This window comes from Cyprinodon tularosa, unplaced genomic scaffold, assembly GCF_016077235.1.
Source record: "Cyprinodon tularosa strain WSP-4 unplaced genomic scaffold, ASM1607723v1 ctg811, whole genome shotgun sequence".
Taxonomy (NCBI): Eukaryota; Metazoa; Chordata; class Actinopteri; order Cyprinodontiformes; family Cyprinodontidae; genus Cyprinodon; species Cyprinodon tularosa.
In genome coordinates, this window is record NW_024039576.1 from 405,675 (window position 1) to 430,611 (window position 24,937).

At 36.1% G+C, this 24,937-nt stretch overlaps 1 protein-coding gene across 2 annotated transcripts in view; it reads left to right on the forward strand.

Moving 5' to 3' along the window:
* The window catches only part of grin2aa (glutamate receptor, ionotropic, N-methyl D-aspartate 2A, a), a 233,492-nt gene that overhangs the window by 173,708 nt on the left and 34,847 nt on the right, over positions 1 to 24,937 (forward strand). For both annotated transcript variants that reach the window (XM_038271938.1, XM_038271936.1), the window contains 5 exons: positions 7,348 to 7,550; positions 11,494 to 11,665; positions 11,806 to 11,959; positions 12,691 to 12,816; positions 13,903 to 14,132. In XM_038271938.1, coding sequence (XP_038127866.1) covers positions 7,348 to 7,550; positions 11,494 to 11,665; positions 11,806 to 11,959; positions 12,691 to 12,816; positions 13,903 to 14,132 — 885 coding nt within the window. The remainder of the gene's footprint in view (positions 1 to 7,347; positions 7,551 to 11,493; positions 11,666 to 11,805; positions 11,960 to 12,690; positions 12,817 to 13,902; positions 14,133 to 24,937) is intronic.

The window sequence follows — 24,937 nt, forward strand, 5'->3', positions numbered from 1 at the left end:
CATGCAGGCAGATGCAACACACATGCAGCTTCTGTGCACACGTGCACAAACAAACAGTCAAAGCAAGGGTTGGCGCTGGAGAGCAAAATCCATTTTGCCGACATAATTTTGTCTGACAGGAGTGACAGATACTGTTTTATGACTGAATGGGTTTCTCCACGCTATTAGGAACTCATTCTCCCATAATGCATCGTGCCACAGTGATAACTCCCTGTGAGATTGGCAAGAAGAAGGGGCCCAGAATAGGTGACTTGAAGGTAATATATGTTGGGGATTTTAATGATTTATTCTTATTTTGTTGATCTTTGTTGATTAACACCATTCTAGTAGAATACAGAAGAACAGGACAAAATTATATAGAAAAAATAGACCTAGATACGCTTTAAACCTGTGACAAATAATGATCGCCTACAATGCAGTAATGATGCTGGCCCTATCATTGTAACCTTCTGCTGGCCTGAATTTCAGATCACATGCGCAAAAATCTTTGCAACAGCCTTTGTACTGTGTCCATGTAATATCTAGAATAACATCCAAGCAGATTCAGCAGTCTCTTTCTCTGCCATTCGATAAACATAAGCCCTCCTCCATTCTGGGCATTAATTTATAACCATTCTTTCTTTAATTAGAGCAAGGAAGGCGCTGGGGAGGGAAAGGATGGTTGATGAGAGCAGCAGGATAGAGAAGGAATGCTGAAGTCAGCTTCTTGTTCAATCTTCTTCCTCCCCTTTCTCATCCTCTCGTTTTGTTAAGTATCCCATTACAATATTTGACTCACTTTGTTACCACATTATATTTTAGACTAAATTTATCAAAGCTTGTTCAGTTGTGGTTTTCTATCACTTCTGTTTTAAATGTGCATTAGTGTTCTGCATGAACACAACAATCTGACATAATATTATGACCACTCAGGAATGAAAGTAACGAAAATGACGATCTCTTTAATACGGTGTCTGTTCAAGAGGAAAATATTCATTATATGGTTAATAGTAGTATCTCACTTTTATTCCAGTTCCGAGGCCCATTTATGTGCCCTTTAAACACATAAATAGGTTTGTTCCTTTCTGATGTGTCAAGCATCACTGCTAATGCTTTTAATGATTTCCTCAAGTTAACGTAGTTGTAAAGCAATATGGCCACTTTAGGGAAGTTTCTTGTTAGCTCCTGAATTTAGAGTAAAAGTAAACATGGTGATGAAGAAGAGAAAAAAACTAAACGGTTAACACAGTACACAGAGATTGTCTGGGCAGTTTTAAAACATGGTAGCATGTAGAAATATTCTACAATATCTTAAGAAAACATTTATTATATAAAATGTCTTTCTTCCTTTCACTCACTGCATGAGCTTTACTGCACTATACTGTCAACTCAATTGATGGTGGTGGATTGCTCCATTTGTTGAGTTGACTGTAGATCCCCAGCCAAAACACAAATGATGAATGGAAATACACTTAAAATGGATGCAGAAGATGGACAGAAATCTCGATTTATATGCATATGCGTATTTATCTTTGACCATAATGTGTAACTCTTTGATAGAGAACTCCTACAATTCACTTATCCATGAATCCCGTGTGATGTAAGTTTTACTGTCTGTGCCCGCCTAGAATATTTAAGTGTAGTGAGTATATATTAAGTTTCAGTTTAACTCCATTAGAAAGAGTGTAACCAAGCAGCCAGAAAATAAACAAGTTACAGATAAACTACAGTTACACTTGTTTGTATGAATGTCTTGCTCAAAAAACATTTAGTTAATTTGTCTCTTGTGGACCAAAACAGAAAAAATCTATTAATATTCTGAAAATAGATTACTCTATTATTGTCCTGCAGTTTGTTCTTTTCTTGCATTTCACTTATATAAACCTGTGTTTATCTGATCTCAAAGACGCTTAAGTAAAAAGTGCAACACATACTGTGTTAAAAAAACAACAACAACTGGATTTATAATGGGTATGTCAGACACTGATAAGGAAACAAACACCTTTGGGACGCTGTTTGTAAAAACAACAGATGTATCAAGTGCAAAAAAGGAGGTTATTTTTTCTTAGAAGAATTTAGCTTGTTCAGCTTGAATGAGTAGATGCATTTTAGCTGAAAAATTGTTTTTTCATTGCATCTCCATTTTTCAAGTCTCTAAAATTCATTTTGAGATGGAATTATTGAGGGCCCAATAAATGCAATTTTCAGTTCAGAGTGTTTCTACTATGAATCTAGTTCAGGGTTACATTTGGCCTATTTGTTGCCTGGTTGAAAAATGGCCTCCTTTCCGAGGCTGCAGTTCTGCTGATAAACCTTTTTTGTCAAGTTTTTTAAAAGGTTATTTACATAACTTGCAACGCATTAAGTCATGCATACACAAACAGGAACTATATCAAAGTAAAGGGTTTTGTTAGGCACTGCACCATCTAATCCAATGCCATGAAAAATGTCAAAATTCTTTTTATAATTATTATAGTTGTGACACACATTGATGTCAGGGCTCATGTCTTTCTTATTCCCCATAAGCCATACGCTCTTCCCTTCATTACTAGTCCCTTTTCCTACTGACATGAACATGTGTGTCTGTAGATGTAGTCACTCACATGTGAAATACAAAACAGCTGGGCTAAGACAGATAGCCAAATGCGGACAATCCCCAGAGACTGAAGGTGACACATTGGAGAACAGCACCTCCACATACTTTCCTGCTTTCTCTTTGACACAAATTCCTACGCACACACACACAAATTTCGAGGGCTGCAGCCGACAGCAGAGTGAGCTGTTGACAGTCTTGCAGGCTAACAGCAGAGAAGAGACTCTAATCCCTGTCAAAGGGTAGAAAACCACTCAAAGCAAAACAATTAAAATGCTAATTTCATTTCCTCCTCTCTGCTTGGCTGTTAATGATTTAGCCAAGCATGCAGGCTCAGGATCGGCAGTGTGCAAGTATTTATTCGTCCACGGGTAACAACGCCATCTTACGACTCCTGGGTCAAAGGGGGGGCCAGATTAAAAATCCTTGGGGAATTTAAGAGTGTAAAAATATAAACAAGCGTAAAACAATAAAGTAATTTCAAAATCTATTTAAAATATCTAAACAACTGATGTTAGGGTCATCAATGTAAGGTCTGTTCTTTGATTTTTGAATATCAAAATTAAATCGCAAGATGAAAATAACAGTTGTTTTATTTTCTCTTTTCAAAATCCAAATGCCAAAATGTCATATTGAACTAATTAGATTCCATAGTTTTTAATTTCCCTTTGGTGTAATTTGTAATGATTCCAGTGTTGTTCCATAAAATGAGTAGTGAAATAGTTGCAGGTTTAAATTTGGTCAATAAAACAAAATTAAGATAGAAAAACATACATTTCTATGTGAAGGACTTTTCCAGAAGTTTGTATCCCTTTAGGTTAAATAACACGGACGTAGCGTTAGGACATCATACTGGAAATAAACTTAAAGTTAGAATAATTAAACAGGATTATAATAACAAAATGTACAGTAAGTACTGTAATTGCCTTCATGTACGATAATAATAGACTTCTTGCTCTTAGGAGACATTAAGTATTTGGACAGTTGGCTGATCTAGTTTGGCAGTTTGGCAGACTAGCCCTTTGTTTGTGTTGTTATGGAGCTCCACACTACTTTCTCATGAGTATTAAAGGAAGTGGAGTATAACTTTCAAAAAAGAACTTATCTCTAATGTTTACAATGTTCAGTGCATGATTTTACTATGAAGGCCAGATACTCAGGTGAAAATGGAAAATACGGAGTGGTTGCTCTGATGATGGCAGCAGAAAAATCAGAGAGGGCCTGGATTTCATAGCATTTAATTTGTCGAGTTTAACATTGAGATAGCTTAAGCCGATGTCACACCTTGACGATTTAGCCAGCGTATGCCTGACGTACATATGATCTGGAAAAAATGCAGGTATACGTTGTATAAGTTATGGGTCAGTTTTGTATACGTTATGAGCAAGCTGCAGCACGCTGGCACACGTCGACATACTGCAAGTACATCGAGAAATTTTGAGCTTGCTTAAATTTTCTTGACGTGTGCCAGCGTATGCTCATACAATGTCCTTAAGTTACAGGTAAGTTATTTGATCGCTGACATATGTTAAGTTTAACTTACTCATAAGTCGTGGTGTCTAGCTTATCCAAAATCTACAAGTAACTTGCGCATAACTTACGTGAAACTTATCAAGAACTTCTCTCCAAGGCATATTAATGTATCTGATGTGTCCCAGATGACCGCTGAATGTGTTTCTAACTTACAGCTGCTCTATAATGGCATATGGGCAGCTTTTTAGTATAAAAGGGGGTTCACAGGAGGATACCGTCAGTACCCCTCCAGACTTCATCCCCATCATAGGCTAAGAGTTTAGGTAAGTGTGATGGATCCATCACACAAACTTCCTAGCAGAAATAAGGCTGAATCTGCTGCGACAGCAAACCTTTTTTTGTTCTTTTCTTTTTTCTTGTTATTTATTTATTTTTATTTTGGGCGGGTGGTAAATAGCAGCTAGGTTCATACTGCGATCAAATAAATCTTTTATGCCAGCCGGACACCTCTGGGCACATCGTTACCTCCTCAGGAAACTAGCTTGTGACATTTCATGGGCGTTGCGCTGCCTTTTTTTATGCATAAGTTAGGCTGTTGTTGGATATAAGTTCTGGACTCATTGTGAATACTCTATGTATGCGCCCAAAATAAAAATAAATAATACATAGAAATTTCAGTGTATGCCAGCTTTTTTGAAGATTCAGGGACGTCAGGCATACACTGGCTAAATCATCAAGGTGTGAGAGGGGCTTTAGAAACATAACAGCAGCCATTAACAGCCAGTCACAATATTCTCTAAAAAAAAAAAAAATTCCAGACAGAGAACCTGATAATTCAGCCGGACACAATGTGGTGCTTAAAATGTTTATTAAAATATATGGATCTGTTTGACTGATATAGAAATATAGGAAGAACAGACTGATTGCAGGCTCAACAGGCTGATGGAAGTTTAAATTGTCACCAAAGTCAGAAAACTATGAGAACCCAGTGAGGGAAGTGAAAGCAGAATAACGCAGGCGGAGAACCATGCACTGGAATAAAGAACTAGTGGCAGCAGGGTGATCTCAGGTACACAGGATAGGGAGGCACTGCACAAAAAAACTGGAACTGCACCTCATGCAGGCAGGCAACATGACAATCTGACAGAGAGAAAGAGAGGCAGGTATAAATAGAGAGGATGACAGCTGTAGGAAATAAAGGTGATTAGGAAAGAGACAGGTGTATCTGCTCTCTAATAATCAGAAGTCAAGCAGAAAGTGGCAAGCAGCCATCCAGCCCAAAAACAAAAAAAACAGAGGCAGACTGCATGACAATAAGATAAAAAATGTATGGTGAGTGGTTCATCATTTTAATTAAGTGTTTTTTAATTGAATTTTAGAGCTGAGTAATATTTCAGAGGTTCAGACCATCATTTATAATTCTACCAAAATGTCAAAAATGATCCACCAACAAAATATTAACCAGGTCTTCATTTTATTCTTTAGAATAAGAAAAGAGCAGTGTTTTTATTTTGGGTTTTTATTTTTTTATTATAATAATAATAATAATAAAAAAAATTAAAACAACAACTGATATGTGTTTTTGTCCCCACTTTCCTCTTCTAAATAAAACATTTATGAAGAAGGAGACTCATCCATGACCTCCGACACAAAACTCTCCTCACAAAACTCTCCGCGGAATCTCTTTCAAGTTTCCGCTCTCGATAGCGTTCCTTCATAGTGTTGTTTCTAAGTCACCAATTTAGTACAACTTGCTCCTAATGTAACTTCCCATTGGGAACCTATTAACACTAAGTTGCTAACTGGTTAGCAAGATGCTTCCGAGTCACCAGCCATGTTCAAAGTTGCTCGTGTAAAGCCGTGGACCACATAGGACAATTCAGAAATGCAGCGGTTGGAACAGCTGTTTCCCTACGACTTTAAAAACCTTTAGTTTAATTTTAAATCCAAACCTGGAGAGTTAGAATAGAAGAATAGAATAAAACTTTATTGATCTCACAATGGAGGAAATTGCTTTTCACATTGGCTTTTAAAAATAGAGAGTGAACAAAGGAGGAAAAGGTGCAGGAAGTATATACAGTGCATCCAGATATATATACAGCCTTATATATACAGTATCTTATGTACAGTTAAGTGGTGGCAGGTAACGTGCGGTTTCTGGTTTGTTAATTATTTTTGGTTGTTCCAATATTATTGTTCCAGTTGGTTATTCCAATATTATTTGGGTTTTAATGTTTGACTTAAATAGGTATCAAAATTTATTTGGCATTGGATAAAGAAGAATGACTTAAATGTTTTAAGATTGAGATGTAAACTATTTCTTAATTGTGTAAAATATATTTTAAGGAGGGGGTCAAATCCCAGAAAATGACACTATTAAAAATGGCTCTAGCATTACTTATAAAAAATTTTCATGGCAGATGTTTCATTGATAAAAGTGATGCAGGCTTTTAGGGAGCTTGAAGATAGTGATGTGAAAGATATAGAGGCAAAGGTTCTGAAATGGAGATGATTTGAGGATCTTTCCTGTTATTCTCCTGTATTATCAATATTATAAAGCCATGACAGCCTTTGTGTCAGTTGCTGTCTTTCTTTGCCTTTTTTATCTGAGAAAAAGCCACAGCTTAATAGGCCCAGACACAGATATTAAATGGTAAATGTAGATAGGTAAGTCTCTGCTGTAGGACATCAAAGCTCTAGAAACGTTTTAAAATATTACCAGTCACATAACCTCTGAGGTAGAAAACATTCCCCCTTCTCATTCTGCTCTTACAATATATGTTTACATTCATAGAAAATCTCTGAATAAATTCTGCCATACATTTTTACTCTGTGCATCTGACATTATGAAGTGTGTTTCTTTCAGTTTATTTGTCTAGCATATCATTGATATACAATCTGTTGGAAAGTCATTCTCTTCTGTCTGCAGGCAAGCATTACAACCGTGCCTTTATATTGAACCCTTGCCTAAATAATTTTGTGGGTCACATACTGTCACTATGATCTGGAAGATGATTAAAGTACTTAAAAATTACTTAATCTAGCCAGAAGCACAATGTTGGTGGTTTCAAATGTTGTGATAATGCTGTCAAATGTTCTTATAGCCATTTATGTTTGGCTCATTAGTTCGTAACACTAATGTCAATTCACAAGTCCATACCAAACATCCATTGCTGTACACTTAATTTAGATTTGCACATTTTCTAAACTTCATCCTGCCTTTTTTGAATTAAGTTAAGCTACATATAATAATTATCTATTTCCTTCTTTAACCCCCTCACCCTATCCATCCACCTCAACAGATGGGGAAACTTGACAATGGCAGCCTGACAATAAAGTACCCAGTGTGGCCAAGGTTCAACTCTTTTGGCGATGCCGAGCTGGACGACAATCACTTGTCGATTGTCACCTTGGAAGAAAAACCGTTTGTTATTGTGGAGGATGTGGAAAGGCTCACCGGTACCTGCATGAGGAATTCTGTGCCCTGCAGAAAGCATATCAAAGAGTAAGTCTGATGCTTTTTTCTTTTTAGCACAAAACATTTTATTAGCTAAGGTCTAGTATGTGAAGATTTTAGCTGCTAGAGGTGCCAGGCTTTTGTTCAGGAAGATAATCCTTATAACCAGAACTAGTATGATCCTATGATGTTGTAAAATGGGCGGCCTTCACATGGGGAGAAATAAAGTCAAAGGGAAGGCAAGTGTCTTTCTTCCTGGTTAGAACACCAACTATTATTTTTGTAAGAAATGCATGTTCTCTAGTGCCAAAGGTAATATTTTGTCATAATTATAGTTGACTTTGGAAGGCCTAAAAAAATAATAATTTAGAACCTTTTTTCATCACTGTACACAATTATCTGCCTTTTCTGTTCATATAATGGCCCAAAAATAAATTAATTTCTTTATTAAATGTGTTAAAGACACAGTATCTTAAATATTTAAGCTTAAATAATCAAGCAGAAAAGAAATTGCAAATAATACATATATCTTTATCTGTGTAATAAATAGACATCCAAGGGACTATACTCAGTACAAAATCTTGCAAATAATCCTTTAATTTTCCAAATTTTGAGCTCCAATCGCATTCACTATTTTTATGGGCAGGAGAAGTTATTGATGTTAAGCTTAGAATTTTTTTTTTTTTTATAAAAATGAATCTAAATAAATATGATCAATATTTAATAAAATATTTAACTAAATTGTCATTAAGTAATTCTTTATTCATCAGAAATTTTTTCAGTTTTGTATTATTTGAATTTATTATTTACTTTAATAGGAGGTTATGTAAACTTTAAGGCACAACTGTGTATGTGCATCAATCTTCCAATATCTGTGTGTCTGTTGTTTCATTCTGTTATTTGTTACAAAATTATCAGCTATTATCTTTTGAGCAAACTTTTTGTTGTAACAGACTGTGGCCAAACACTATTGGATTTCCTTGAATCCATTGCCTTGAGTTAGCTTCTAAAAAGGCTGCAGCATATGTCTCTTTGCAACAAACCAGCCTTACTTTCAAAGAAATTCTGATAAGATCCTTAAACCTGAAACAAGAGTTTTTTTCAGATCATCAAAAACTTAAGCCTCAAAGGTCTGAATTTAATGAGGAATCTAAATATTAAGTCTTACGCAGATGGAAACCTGCCATCTGTTCCCAAAAAATGACAGGATAAGCCAAGATTTAGGGATCAGTCTTAAGCTTTTATGAGATGAAACCAAGTCCAAATTAAACATAGTTTTGGCCGAGGTTTGGCACTTGTCAGACAGAAGAACAAGGGTCAACATTGTAAAAACTATATTAGTATAGGCATCAACCTTTCTAAAGCCCATGAAATTTTTGGGTTTTGCAAAAATATACACAAAAAATATCAAGATTTGTGCCACGACCTTTGGCAATGACAAATGTTTGCAGACAAAGCAAGAGAGTTGATTAAACAAAAAGGGGGGCATATTGAACAAGCTGAAACAGATCGTCAGCCAGAGTCACTGTGAAGTAGGGTGGAGGATAAAGCATCTTGGGGGAGGAACATAATAAACACACATTCCCAAGTTCATAAACAGTTTCTGTTGCCACATGTCCACTCAAGGACTAGTGCATTCAGCCATGTTGCTTTCTCCACAGCATAATTCCCACTCAAGCATCTGTGGAGTACTTTTGGAGAAAAGGGCTAGATGGAAGGAATGGAAGAAGCAGTAAATGGGGAGTGGGATAAGAGCTGTATGGGGGTATGAGGAGAAGTCATGCATGCAGAAACGTAAATTCACTCATCCAGGCTTTCCCTTAGAAGAAAAAAACATATACACAATCATACACATGCCCCCCCCAAAGCTCTCTCTAGAGACCCGTGATGCCCAGTGGTGCGTCAGCTTTAAGTTCCCTGGTAACTTCACAAACAGCCTCTTTACTGTATATCCACTGCTATCCACTAAACCTCAATGTTTGTGAAGGCTGTCTTAAAAGTTCAGGCCTACATGCTACTGTATTTTAGGACACCACTGAACAAGTTTTAGTCTCTTAGTTTTTTTTTTTAGTTTAGTTTTTTTTTAAGTGATAAATTATTTAAATGGCAAAACCTGTCCTCCTTTTTTGTTGCAGTGTCTTCATTTTGCTTTCAGATACTGCTATAAAATATAAAACCACTTTTGAATGCTTCCTAATGTTAAACAATCCCTTACTGCATGGATTGTGTTATCTAGTGAACTCATTTCCCACAAATTTAGCATGATATTTTTTATGCAAAATACATCTAACTTATCATAATTATTAAAAGAATGAATCGATCCATATGTTCTCAGGATTATTTAGTAAGATGTAGATCTAAGAAAGCTCATTGTATCGTCACAGACTAAAGCAATGCCTCCTACGCAACAGTTTGGTCACAAAGGAAGTGAATCATTCAAGTTTAACAACAAACTTAAGTTTAGCGAAATAGGCTCAGTATCAGTGGCTATAAAGTTATTTGGGCATAAAGAATAAAAGAATAAAAGATGAGGCAACATAATAACATAGAGTACAGAGTTCAACACGTCAAAACTGCTTTATTAAAGGAAAGGGAAGCCGCTTAATGTAGAATCAGAGTGATGGAGTATTTTGTATGAAAGCAGATATAAAGTACAATAGCTTTGTAAATGACCTTGTTAATGGCAAAGCCAAACACTCAAAGCACTGAACCAGAAGTCATTTTATGTTAATAAAAGTAAACCACATATTTTTACTAGCATCGATAACACGGTAACTGGTTTTGGCAAAAAGATGTAGCTTAAAATACAATAAAATACAATCTCTTAACTTTTTATGACAAAAAAAACTGCAAACCTTGTAACAGCAAAGTTGTTATAGTCTATCAATTCCTCATTCAAATAAGGAAAAGTAAAGTACCCTCTATGAAACAAATGAAAGGGTAGAGCCCAAGCCGCTGGGGCCAATGAATCTCCTGTGGAAGGTATTTGTTGAATAAATTGTGTCTTTATAATTCATTCATTCCACGGGGCAAAAAAAAAAATCCCAAAACAAAAATAAAGCACCTTTAACTATTAAACGTCGAATTTTTCTAGTTTCAATAATTTGGCAATGACAGTGAATTGACTAATACAGTATTACATTAAGACTGAATAGGTCCCATAATTCCTGAAATATAAGATTGGTTAGTATCTTGTTTTGCTACTTCTTTAAAGAGGAATCATACATTTTGTTTTTAATTATTAGACAATTGTACCATTTTGCTTAGATAGTACCCACAAGTTGTCATAATAATCAAAAGCGACATTCAAGTGAGATAAATTTTCAATCAAAGAAGTTTAAGAACAGAAAGCAATAGTAGTTTGATATGTTTTTTTTATCTAGAGAATGCAGCTAAGGTCATGTAGTCCTACGTGCACTTTTGTTGAACAGATCAGAGTGAAACTGCTGAGTCACTGCTTGGGGTTTTTTGGGGTTGTTTTTGTTGCTCTCACTCTTTTCAAGTTTGGATGTCAAATCAAAGGACAAGGTTGGTGTCCTCTAATTAGCACACATTTAAAAGTGAAATGAGACTCCCAGATGGCTGAAAGTGTACTCTTTAGCGCAGAAGGGCTTCTATTCTGTTTATAAATGAGAAGTTCCCGAACTGTCCTGCTCTCAGATTTATTCACACAGATGGCAAGATGCTTGCAGATTAAGTGACATCAACATTCTCTTTTTTTAGCAAGTATAGAGGGAAATAACTTAGTTTTTATATCCTCAAACATTTCAGGGGAGGATGATCTAAGCCTTTTTTTTAAGACAAAGTTTCATGAATTAGAGGCACTGCTGTATTTAGCTAACAAAAGCAAAATTGTTGCCTGAATTAGCATTTTGTCTTTGCAAAAGACTATCTAACAATCTCTGCATTTTAGTATTTGTCATATGCACTAAAGAAAAGCAAAACCCAAACCAAGTTATAATGTTGCCCATGTGTCTTTGTGTCCTTGTAGCAACACAACTGAGGCTGGTGGGACATATATCAAAAAGTGTTGCAAAGGTTTCTGCATTGACATTCTGAAGAAGATTGCCAAGTATGTCAAATTCACGTACGACTTGTACCTGGTTACCAATGGCAAGCATGGCAAGAAGATCAACAATGTCTGGAATGGGATGGTGGGAGAGGTAATGGCCTATGCAAAGAAATCATAGAACAAAATATTACTGCCTTAAGAGATCAGATGTCATTTGTTGATTATTTGTTTTCTTCAATCTTTTTAAATCATATCTCCCTGTTCCTGCCTCTATTGTCACTTCTGAAATAGGTGGTCTATAAGAAAGCCGTCATGGCCGTCGGATCTCTGACGATCAATGAGGAGCGTTCTGAGGTCATCGATTTCTCCGTCCCGTTCGTAGAAACTGGGATCAGCGTTATGGTCTCACGTAGCAATGGAACGGTCTCACCATCAGCTTTTCTCGGTAACAGCTGTCACTGTTGATTTTTTTAAGTGTGCTTGCTTTTATCTAGGGGATTTTGTGTTATTCCTTTCCAATGAAACTGAAGAAGTTAACCAAGGGCAATAAATATCCCTGTTATATCTGCATAGTAATTCATTTGCTGCACTTTCTCAGCAAGTTCCTAAGCACATATTTAAGGCAACAAGTCAACAAGCTTTAAAATATAAGTAAACAAAAATTATAACAGCCAGAATGCTGTACACAGAAACATACTCACACTTCAGTTAACATGCTGTCATGTATGTTGCATGCAGTTAGTGCTGTGAAAGTGGCCATTATGGGGGCTTAGCAGGAAAACCCATATATGGCTGCTTGCCAGCAGACATATACTTCTCTTGCACAACCCCCTCTCAGCAGGCTGCCCTATGCCAAGAGTGCTCCCCCCCATACATAAAGAAGGAGTTTAATCTCTGCAGCAGTGCTGTGAATGCAGTGGGTGGACAGGAGTGCTGACACCAGGGCTTGCTATACTTTTCTGTTCCTCAAATAATCAAATTTGAGTATATGAGGGATATTTTAAGAGGTCTGAATGTGAGGGGCACATCTTGCCAGTTCACTCTGTTAGCTCATCCATGTGCACAAAAATGTAACTAATTCCCTTAGCTTAATAAAAACGTATCAAGAAGAAAATAGATATTTTAATTTACCAATGTTGATATTTATTCCTATGTTCCTAATTGTGTCTTTTTCAGAGCCATTCAGTGCATCAGTGTGGGTTATGATGTTTGTGATGCTCCTACTGGTGACTGCAATGGCTGTCTTCATGTTTGAGTACATCAGTCCTCTTGGCTTTAACAGAAACCTGGCACAAGGAAAAGGTGAGCATGATTTTAAAAAATCCCTATCTGTAAAGCATTTCAATACAGATCTAAAAAAAATGTTTGGTGCAGATATTAATTCATTTGAGAAGTAGCTCATTTGTATTTATGTCTGCTTTTGACATGTTGATTTGACATTTTTGTACTTTACGAGCCTGCAAAACATTGCCAAGAAAGCTTAACAAGTGATCATTAAACATAGTTAAAATTTAATTTAACAAGTGGTTACATTTGTAGAAATAGAGTTTAAATGTGACATAAGCAAGCCTTGTTGCTTTTGGTGGCGAGACACCGTATGGAAAAATAGTCAGTTTAATAAAAAGAATCTTGTTAAGACCAAGGTACATTAGTTTATCTAACTGAGGAATGCAATGGTTTTTCTAACTTATAGAATGGTATTTAAGGTACACAGATTAGCAATATTTCGTGGGATATTTCTACAAATATTGTAATATTTGTACTTTTTTTAACAAGAATGCTAAAAATGGTGTTTCATAGTCAGTTTATATTTATTGCCTGTATCAACTAACTGTGTCAGTGCAGTAGGGTTGAGACTCAAGAATTGATTGCTTACATGGAAAAAGGAAAATCAGAATTTTAAACTTAAAGCCCTTACCTGCACATGTGAACTTTCTATTATTATCTTTTTTGCTGACATATGAACAAACTGATAGCAACCAGATTGCACAAATATTAAACTTTGAGACGAAATAACATATATTTTTGTGAGATCACAAGCAATGAGCACTTGATACAACAATGTTTTATTGTATCAAGACATGAAAAGAATAATTTAAGCTAATATGTTGGAAGCACCTACAAAGAAAAATAAACATATGCTTAAGGAAAAAAATTGCTGTCAGTAGGATTTGTATCGAAATTACTAAAGGTTGTTTGACAATTTTACATGCCTGATATACTGAAATGGATACATATTAAATAAATACATAAAAAATATATATATCTTGAGAACATAACACAATAACTTCTAAAAGTGCAAATATTTAATATATATTTAAATGTTAATCACTTCTGGAAATGTAGCTGTTAGATAATGTCTCTCTTTATCTTTACTGTATCTTTCAGATCCCCATGGTCCATCTTTTACAATGGGCAAGGCCGTTTGGCTGCTGTGGGGTCTGGTCTTTAACAACTCTGTGCCAGTGCAGAATCCCAAAGGAACCACCAGCAAGTTTATTGTGTCGGTATGGGCCTTCTTTGCTGTCATCTTCCTGGCCTCCTACACTGCTAACCTGGCTGCCTTCATGATTCAGGAAGAATTTGTTGACCAAGTCACTGGGCTGTCAGACAACAAGGTAAGGCCAAGCAAAATGATAAGGGACTTTTGTATATGTTCTTAACAATAATTTAGATTGTCAGGAGTAGACTTTGTTGGTGATGGAATAGATGATGTGCTTGGCATATTACTCCCATGTTAAGTTGTAAGCACCAACATTGTGAAGTACATGTTAAAATTGTTTCATACAGACAGCCCTCTTAATCTGAATCACTTTTTATCTCTTTATTGTACATTTACATCCTAAATGCAGATATGTATATCCTAAGTTCAGATATGCATTTTTTTGCTTTTTCATAGCAAGTCTATATATCAAGCCTCTTATGGCTAAGATTAATAAACTCACAAAGCCTGCTGTTTGCCTTGAATAACAAACTATACTAGACTTTTAATAATATTATGTATTGTTGTACCTAATTCAGTTCAGCATTTGGAAAACTATTATTTAGTTTCATCAGTCAAGCTAAAAATCAGATGAAGATAACACAGATCACAATAAATACGAATATTTCTGTATGTTTACATTCCAAATGAATCCGAATAAGTTAACTTGAGCCGGGACAAATCTGTTAAGAGGGGGTATTGAAAGATACAAAATAAACCATTCAGAACATGGGCTTTAATGAGAGTCTGTAGATTTTTAGGGGTTTTTCCACACCCCTATTCTCTGGTTACCATCTCTCACTGAAGGCCAGGAAGAGGAACAGGATAACTGTTCTGAGTCCAGGCATCTCATTATGGGAACTGTTTGGTAGGGGAATCAAAACAAATTCTCCCAGGGTTCTTTCAGACAGAGGCCAGGGAAGAAATTCATTAGATGTAAGGGTGGATCTGAAGGCTTGTGTCAGTGCTTGAGTCATGGTTGTGCTGTATGCAGGGTGTGCTTGGGCTCCTAAGGGTTCATGGTGTGGGACTGTTACAGTGTGTTGTCTTTGCCAAGGTTGTCCTCCACTACCTCTTTGCCAGATTTGGGTGTTGGAATGTTTCATGCCTGAACGGGCACCTAGTGTACTTTGCTTGGTCTGGAACAGTGGATTTGTCTAGGTATAGGTACTTCATACTTCTCTGGCTGTTTTTTCCCATGTATAAAGGGGATTTGTTGCAGTTGGCCATCGTTGCCCCTGACAATCTGCCTGCCTCCATCCTGGAATGAAGGGGAACATGTCCTTAGAACATGAATTGGTTAACCCACTAGGGTACTTGGGAGTAAAGAATGTCTGTGGGGAGTGCCAGGTTCTGTATGGCAGGCATGTCCAAATTCGATTCTCGAGGTCTGCCACTCTGCAGGTTATAGAGGTTTTGCTGCTTCAGCACAAATTATTTCTATTGATAGCTGATTAAGAGGCTCTTGCTGAACTGGAGTTATAAGAGTTAGTTATGCTGAAGCAGAGAAGCTTCAGCATAACTAAGCTGAAGGACAGTGCCCCTTGAGGACTGACTTAGGACGTAAGCCATAAGAAACCTACTAGAAGGTAGAGGAGGCAGAGTGAAGCCATTATATGGGGCTGATCACTGCTAATAATTGCCATTTAATGGTTGATCACATCTGAAACCAGTACTACTGGCTGGGGCCTTTATCTACTTTATCCTTTTTTTCTCCGTTTTTACTTCTCTCTCCTCATACATTTCCCTTTTCCATGATACCAAAGCATTTGCTAATCATGTTTATTGCATATGCATATCAAGTGCATTATAGCAAAAGCCTTAAATTTAAATATTTAAAAAAAAAATGAAATAAAATTTAGTGAAATTTCTCATAGGCTGCTTCCTTGTGCTGTCAAAGTCTGCAATGTTGATTTTCAGAGTGGATCTCTTCCACTATCACAGAGAAGATTCAGTGCCTGGGTCAAAATTTTAGGAGAAAGCCAAAGTAGGCTGACCCCAGAGTTACTAAGTGGGGGGTTCACACTTAGATGAGAAAACTAGAATTGCGGCATAATCTCTAATTTATCTCAAAGATTTTCTGGAAGGTTGAGGTTAGGACTCCCAGGCCTGTCAATTTTCCCCACAATGAACTTTTATGCAAGTAAATTTTTAATGAACACAAGACTCTTGGAGATACAGTGTCTGTAATGTTTGCTTATTTTGTATTTGTTTACATTAGAATTTGTTATTGATAATGGGTATTTTTTCTTAAATTCTCTTCAATCTGCTGTTGTTCATATACAATAAAAAGTTTTGTAGCTATGCATTTATTTAGTCATTCATTGTTGGATTGGGGTTGATATTTATTGTCAGAAATTCAGTAGGAACATGTTGCCTTTTGTTAAATAAACATTTCTGTGCAGGGTTAGCATTTTTCATTAGCTTTCACAGGAAGATTGTTTTTAAATACTGGCAGGGATGGTTTTTTCCTTGACTTGGTCTCATTTCACTAAAATCTTGCTTCTGGTATTCTCTGGTCTTTTTTCTCAGTCTAGGGTTGGTTGACATGACTAAAACACTTGCATTGGCCTTAGAATAACTTTTAACTGATCTAGAGCTTTCCAAACATTTATTTTGCACTTGTAACAGAAACAGACAGCATGGACCTTTCTTACCAAGCTTCAACCACCACATATTCTTAGCAAAAAAGGCAAAACTATGAAAAAAAAACTTCCACCAAATAAATAAATAAATAACTAAACAAAAAAACACTGTAACTCCACTGAAGCACTACCATACTGTATAAGCTACACCGTACAAAAACATCACCTTCTTGTTTTTGGAAAAATGAAAACTAAACTGCCTTTAAAAAAAACATTAGAACAAAAAAAATATTATGTTTATAAAAAAAAAATAATAAAAACAATTACTTCAATGTATGATAACAATCTAAAAACAAAAGTCAAATCACTGTATTGAGCAAAGCTGCATCATATTACTATTTCAACCACTACTTTTTGATAGATTGTTGTTTTTTCCTCAGAAAGTGCAACATGCACAATTTAAAAAGACGTTTCCCTTTTGAAATAATTTCATTATAAATAATATATGTGTCTTCAGTTCAAAATTTAAAAGAAATAAAAAAGATGTACTATTGTCTTAGATCAGCATTTTACACCTAAAGTATTATTGGCCATCTGAAAAAGTAATTGCTTTGCGTGTCTCCTGTAGAATAAGTAGATTTTAGCTATGAGATTTCCAGCAAACTGCCCATATTTCAGTTACCATTAGATTCAGTAAAAGAAACAACTGACCAATAAAAATGGATCATGTAGAGCATATCTGCCAGAATTCTTTTTGGCTTCTCTCTTTCCTGTTTAAGTCTAACTCCCTGTTGTGGCAGCCTGAAGAAACAGTTAATATGCCTCCACAGAAAATAAACATGTCTTCCGGCTATTGTGGTTCCTATTACATTATTTTCAAACACCTCACTAATGCTGTAAGAGGGATTCTTTACACAGTGACAACTTCGAAGCCCAAGGGGTACTTATTTTTGCTGCAAGTTACTATCCTGTTTTTTGAATTTCTACTATTCTATTAACCCCAAGTCCAGTACCTAGTTTAGTCCTGGAACTTGTGCACACCAAAGGGAAAGATATAAAACCTGTGATTACATATAATTCTCACAACTACATGGGAAAATCCTAAAGGGTACTCAACTTTCAAAATGTACAAAGCTGTAAAGCTGTCTTAATTTCCCGCTCCACATGAAACCAATTTGATGCCAGCTAAATGTTTGTCGGTTGCTTAGGTTTGCTAAGCAATAGGTCAGCCTAAAAAAGCTAAATACTAACTTGTTAAAAGAGGCTTACAATTGGATGCCATAGAAAAGGCAGATATATTTGCTTACAAATAGTTTTTTTTTTTACCCTTATAAATAACAAAAAGGAGAAGACAAAAGCTTGCTTGAAATTTAGATGTGCACATGATGGGTTAGAATATGCATTATTTATAGTTCTTGTTTACTTAAACTAACATAAAGTCAGTTTGATAAACAAGGGAGAAAGTGGGGCATACATATTAGAGTTCAATATTATATTAAAAAGGCAACATTTAAACCAGGAGTTAGTTTCAAAAAGTAGGTTTACTGAAAACTCTAAGTTTTCAGTAACTCTGAGTTTTCCATGTATTAGTTTGACTGAATATGTATATCTAATATCTGAAAATAAATGTTTTCTCCTTGTCAAAACGACCGTTTCAAACAAAATTGCATTCTTCACATCTAGAACAAATATGCTGGATGTCTAGAAATTTATTTCAGATTTCCATATTTCCTACTTTTACTGGTCAGCATTTGTATTATTTTGACTTTGAAGAAAAGTGTTTCAATATCATGAATACATATATTAAGTCAAGCTGATAAACGTAAAAAAACGCCACTTGATATGTCTAAACATGTCTTGGTATATAAAACTTAATTCTTACTAGTACAATTTAGTCTGTTTACTTTCTAAAATTCATTTTTATCTGCAAAAGTGTAATTTTGAAATTTTGTTATTACAGTTCCAACTAGGAGTGTTATTTTGACCAGGAAGAATCCTATTTAAGTGATCTACAAATGGAACAACAGAGAGGAGAGTGATTTTAATAAATGTAAAAGCGGCCTGGTATACCAGACTACATATAAACCTGCACATTAACTCAAGCAACAATCTTCTATTTGGCCATTTTCCTTTCATTTGAAGCTGTAGCACCGTTTCTCTGTCTTTTAAACACCTTGTCCATTTTTTGGTTGTTGTCTCTCGTCATGGTGACTCATTGAATCAGGCTCCACTGATAATGGCTTATCATACTTGTTACACACATGCTCCACTCTAAGTGAAGCTACCCAAAGTTGCTTAAACTAACTAAAAGCAGCTGCTATGAAACTGAAAGTTCCCAACCGTAGGCTACATTTGAGGATTTGAGTTTGATTTTGTTAAACCTCCTTATTTAAATGGACCAGATGTAGAGAAACTGAATTATGTAAACTCAATTTAAACAATAAAAATAAAAAACCCAACAAAAGGACAAAGTTTTCATGAGGTTTCAGATGTATTAGTAGTGCTTCAAGGGGGAACATGATGTCACAAGATTCGACAACAAGCTGACAGAGAGAGGGAGAAAGGGAAGGATTGAGAAAATGCGGGTTACATGAAATGGCAGCGGGACCAACTGAGGACAAGTGAAAAGCCAACAAGCACAAGATGGTAAATGACAACATGCTGAAAGATATGGTTCAGAATGACTGTTTAGGTAGAGAAAAAATATATGAATAAGTGTAGGAAGCTAAAGATCCAAAAAGACAAGAGTGGAATACATGCAACAGACAAATATGATAAATGGCTTCATATGCAAGCTGAACGATGAACCATACACACGGCATCATTGGAGAGCTCAGTTAATTTTTTTTATGTATTCTTCTTCTTTACAAAATAACTGTCATTTTAGAAATGTTAAATATAGAAAGACATTATTAATATATTCACTATTATTTCTAATAAAATTTTTGAGTCATGTATTAGATATTGGGTGTACATTTAGGAGGCATTTTATGCATAAAGATACATGATAAAAACTTTTTTATTGCAATCATTGTAAGGTTGTGTACTGATATGTATGTAAGTAAATGGAATGTTAAGCTACAGTTTAGTTTGACAGAACACCATAGGGCCAGTTTACATTGTAGCGAATTTTCTCTTTGTTTTGATTGATACGGAAAGATTGTAGAAAAAAAAAATCTGTTATTCTGTCTTCCTTGTCTTTGTCGTAACATGATCATGCTACTATCCCACACAGGATTCATGGGAATTTTGCGAATGTTTTTGTTAAATTTGTGAGGCTGTAAGTTTAAGTTGTGACAGAGATACGATATGTAAAGATAAATTGCAAGATTATGCTTAAATTGCAAACTATTTTCTGGATTTCAGCTGTAGTAAACTATTTAGATTAATACACCAACGCTAGATATTGGTTAAGAATCCCATTAGAATATGCTCCATTCCTCTAAAACTCATATGACTTAATTAAATTTTGTCACATTATTTAGCAATACGGGGGAGTTTCCATCATGATATCAGAAAATAATGGACCTCATCCCCGAATATGCCCAAACATTTATTTTTTGTTCAAAATCTTTCATAATTTAATTTATTCTTTAGATTAAAATTTATATGATTACAATTATGCCCACATTATGTATATTGTTAGATGATACTAAATTTATTTAAATCTAAATTGCTTAGTGCTGAAAAGTTTTATTCCCAAAATCTGAAATATAACATTTAGAACTTGGGTCACATGTTGTCTAAGCCTGTATTTTTAATGCATTAGATAACTCAGATTCAGACATTTTTCTAACATTTCTTAGCCATGCAATAGCGTCTTTCCATTCTATCCTTCCTTTTAACATGGGTAATGTTTATTTCACATTCTCAACCTCTAAAAGGCATCAAAGCACTTCCAAAGATCTCCACAGTGCAATTCCCAAATGAATAGATATGAATCCCTCCATATGAATTAGGAATAGGTTGAAATATTTAGAAAGGAATAATAACCATAACAGCATATTTTTCTTCTATTTGAGTGATTGGGACCAAAGTTCCGAGCAGGTTCAAATCGTTTGCCACAACCTCCAGAATGCTCAACTATTGCAAAAACTCACTTATAATAATATAAGAGAAAATGCTTATTGAAGAACTTATAATTAATGATCTAAAATTCAGAAAATTGATCCATTAGTGACAATTTACAGTATGTTACTGCTTGGAATGGTAGCAATATAAAATATATAGTTTCTCAAACTGCTTCACTGGTAAAATATTTAAAGAAATACAATCTGAATATTTCCAGGGTGCTAGAAATTGTCCGTTCAGCAGAGATAGTTAGGTACCCCAAAATTGTACTCAAGTAAGAGTTGCACTGCTTCATCATATTTTTAACCCAAGTAAAAGTAAAGACTACTGTATTTGATAAAAAAGCTATTCAAGAAATGAGTAACTGATCTGCTTGGTGCTTATCATCATACCATCTGATTTAATATTTCAATAATAACATAAATATAAAGATAAATAAAGATAATGTGCAAAATCTGGTGTTTCAAAGAAAGAGAGTTAAAAATATACATCATACAGTACAATTAATGAGCACAGAGGGCTTACAGCCTCTGCTGCTGAGTTGGTTTAAGTGGAAATATTTCTACCTACTTGTATAAGTAACCATTGGTAGTTAGAATATATTGATGGTCTTCAGATGTTTTTAGCAAAATACCTGTTATGTCAATAACAACCATCTCCAAGACAGCAGCCACATTTACAGCTTTTCAATAACAAAAATAAGTGTGTCGGTTGCTAAACAAGTAAATCTAGTGTTTATAGAATTAAATAAATGACAGACACATGTACCCATCTTCTTTTCATAAATGTTATGTTTACAATTATATTTTATATTTCAAGCTGTATTTTATATTTCAAACTGTATTTGCATGCACCACATCAATAAGTCTTCTAGTCAACTGTGTCCATGCAATAAGAAGGGTCGGTAGAATGTTTATTTGCTTACGGTTGACATGTATAGCAAGTCTGACATACTGTACTATTACCCTAAGCATGATGCACCGAAGTGTGTTATGCATTCATATATTCAATGCCCACCTCAGTAGGGGTTGCAAATATGTTATTTAATCGAATAATATTCAGACTCTCATATGTTATTCTGTAAACAAACCCCCAACTATGTGTGTGTGTGTGTGTGTGAGTGTGTGTGTGTGTTAGGACAGCAAATGAAAGTGTGAATCAAGCTCAAATCATAGTCAAACTAACAATTCTTCCCATATATGAAATACATTTACCTCAACTTTAAGTAAAAAAACAAAACGTTTATTAACAAAAATAATTCAGCCCAAAGTCCAACACATTTCAGTTATACAGTAAACTCTATAAACTCTATGCTATACCTATGAAACCCAACTGAACTAAGCTACTATGTACAGAAATAGGAAGAACAAAACGTGGCTGAAAACCATAATCAATAAAATCATGGATTTATGTTTGAGAACCAAAGTTTATCTTAATTTTGAACTCATTTAGATCACCTGGAATGTGTTCAGCAGCACGAGGTATATAAAACATGATTTGGTTAGATAATATTCTATGAAATTATTTGCTCAGGCTGCACTGTGGCACAATTTGTAGCCCTGTTGCCTTGCAGCAAGAAGGTTTGGGGTTTGATTTCGAGCCTGTGATCTTTCTGCATGGAGTTTGCATGTTGTCCGTATGCATGCTTGGGTTCTCTTCGGGCAATTTGCGCTTCCTCACACAGTCCATGAACATGACTGTTAGGTCAATTGGGGTCTCTAAATTGCCCCTTGGTGTGAGTGAGTCTTCATGGTTGAACCTCTGTGTGTCTCTATGTGAAACAATGGCGACTTTTCCAGGGTGCACCCCGTGTCTCGCCCAGAGAAATAGGCTTTGTCCCACCGTGATCCTGACTGAATAAGCGGGAGAAGATAGATGGATAAATCAGAAAACAATAATATTTGGTTAACTGATTTTTAACTTTCTATGATTGATCTAGTAGCTATCAGAAATGATGGAACTCATCTTAAAGGACTCTTTGGTCATATCCTGGTCATTAAATATGATCTGCATATGAGGTAACACATGAACATAAATGTTAAACGCTTAGTGCAGTAGACCTTGGGTCCCTTTCAATAAGCAGGTATGTTGTGCAAAAGTAATGTCCTGCAGATAATGAATAGATGGTTAACTAGAACTGGAGTTATAGTTAATTATTATCCTATTCAACATCGAAGGCAAAATCAATTTAGTGTTCTTAGGTGGATAATTATAGCCCTGAGTTATCTACTTACCGGTTGTTGATCCACAACTGGAGGGTTCCGGGACCGGCTGTTAAAATCCAGGTATCCACCAGTCTAGTGGCCCCGGTTAAGTTATCAGCAAAGCTATTAAATTAACAATAAAGAACCTTCTATCTCTGTTTATTCGCACTATTACCAAAAGGAATCGAGTTTACTCTGAGTGATAAACCCTCCGTTATATGAACGACCAAAACCACTACAGATTAACCAATGATGTCTTTATTCTAATAATTCAGGATTACAGAAATCTAACATCTATGCAAACACTACACACTACTAGAAAAATAAACACGAGGTAGATTAAATGACTAGTTCAAAAGAAAAATAAAGAAAAATCGAAAATAAAGAATTAAACGAGATAGAAACAACGAAATAAACTATTACTGGCGTCTGAAATTGTCCAAAATATGCCAGATATTAATACATTCACTAATGTCCGCTAGCAGCAGGTATAGTGCAATCGATCATGAACATTAATACATCCAGCTTAGTATTGGTCAATTATTGAACATGTATTAACAATAGCAGCGTTCAGCAAAAACCCCTTTTTGCCTGGCAATGTAGTGATGTGTGTGAATGGTTGTGGCTAAATGGGGACCACCCCCCTTTGTTCTCCACGCGGTGAGGGGAACAAAGAGAAATGGGGGGGGGGGGGGGGCGACCTGTAATCAAGATGGCGGCGACCACGGGACCCCACGTGGCTGAATGTGATAACTTTATCTCTATCTCAAAGCAGAAACAACGAAGAGGACAGAAAAAGCCAAGAAAGAAAGAAAAAGCACACACTTATTTTAACCAAATAAACAAACCCTTAATCAGCACAGATAAAAAAAGAACATCAGCATTAATTCAAAACCCTAAACTGCCTTTCTCTCGCCTGAGCACAGCAATCCTGATGCATCAAAAGGAAAGTAAATTGATTTTACTGTGAGATGCGTCGTCCGAGGGAGGTTGGCGTTTCCACGGCAACCGCAGCTTGGTTTCTGTCGGGCAGAGGTTCTCTGCCACCGGTCCGCCCCTCGGGAAAGTTCAGTCAGCTCGGGCCGCAGCAGAGGGGTTGATCTGCTCACGAGTTGGAAAGGAGGGATTTCAGGAGGTGATCTTAGGAGGTGATCGGCAAAAGAGCGTCCTCTCAGCCGATTCGTCCAAGGAAGGGGAGAACGAAACTCCGCGGTCAGCTTCAAAGGCTTTCTATCTCCCAGTCAGCGCGGTTGCTATGCACGATGGAACACTGCGATCCGTGACTTTCGATGCAGGAAAACGAAAGCTACTTCAGTCAGCTTTCTTCTGATATTTCACGTGAAAGGGGCCTCTCCTGACGGGCTGCAAACCCATGGAAAAAAAGAGATTCTTTTCGCGCTGCGCTTTTTAACCCATGAATGACGTGCGGGCACTTCCTGTCTGCGCATCGGCTGATTGGTCCGTGCTGTGAGTAACGTGGGGGTAGTTCCATTGTGGACAAGAACAAAGGGGGTAGTTCAGGTGGCAACGGAGATGGTTCAGCCCACTGATTTAGTTTCATGTTGGTAATATATCTCAACATATTCCCCCCTTTTAGCTTTTAAGAGTGGATATCCGGTTCAGTCTTTAAAGCTAACCAAGTTCTTTAATCCATATTGCCAACAAGGTTGCGTTTAGGTGTCCAATGTGCAGTTGGCCGTTCATTAGAGGTGGGTGCTGGCTCAGGGAGAGGAGGCAGGTGCTCGGCAAGTGTATTGCTAGCTAGCTAACTAACCTCATTGCAATGTCACCAAACATTTAGACCCAGACATCTGTTGTACATTTACCACACTTCTAGCATTCTTGGTTCAGCGTTTATGCTTAAACAAGAGAAGAAAGGAAAGAAGCATGCAAAGAGGACAGAGATAGGTGAAAAATGCTAACTATGATTCATAGCTCTTTCTTTCAGGGGTTCTGAATCTGTGACACTATGAATTCAGGGGAAAAGGGTGAAGGTGTCTAGTTTCTAGTTCTTATTCCCTAGCACGCTGTGTGTGCCATCGCCGTTGTGATGATCCTGGTAATAAGAACCATGGAATGGA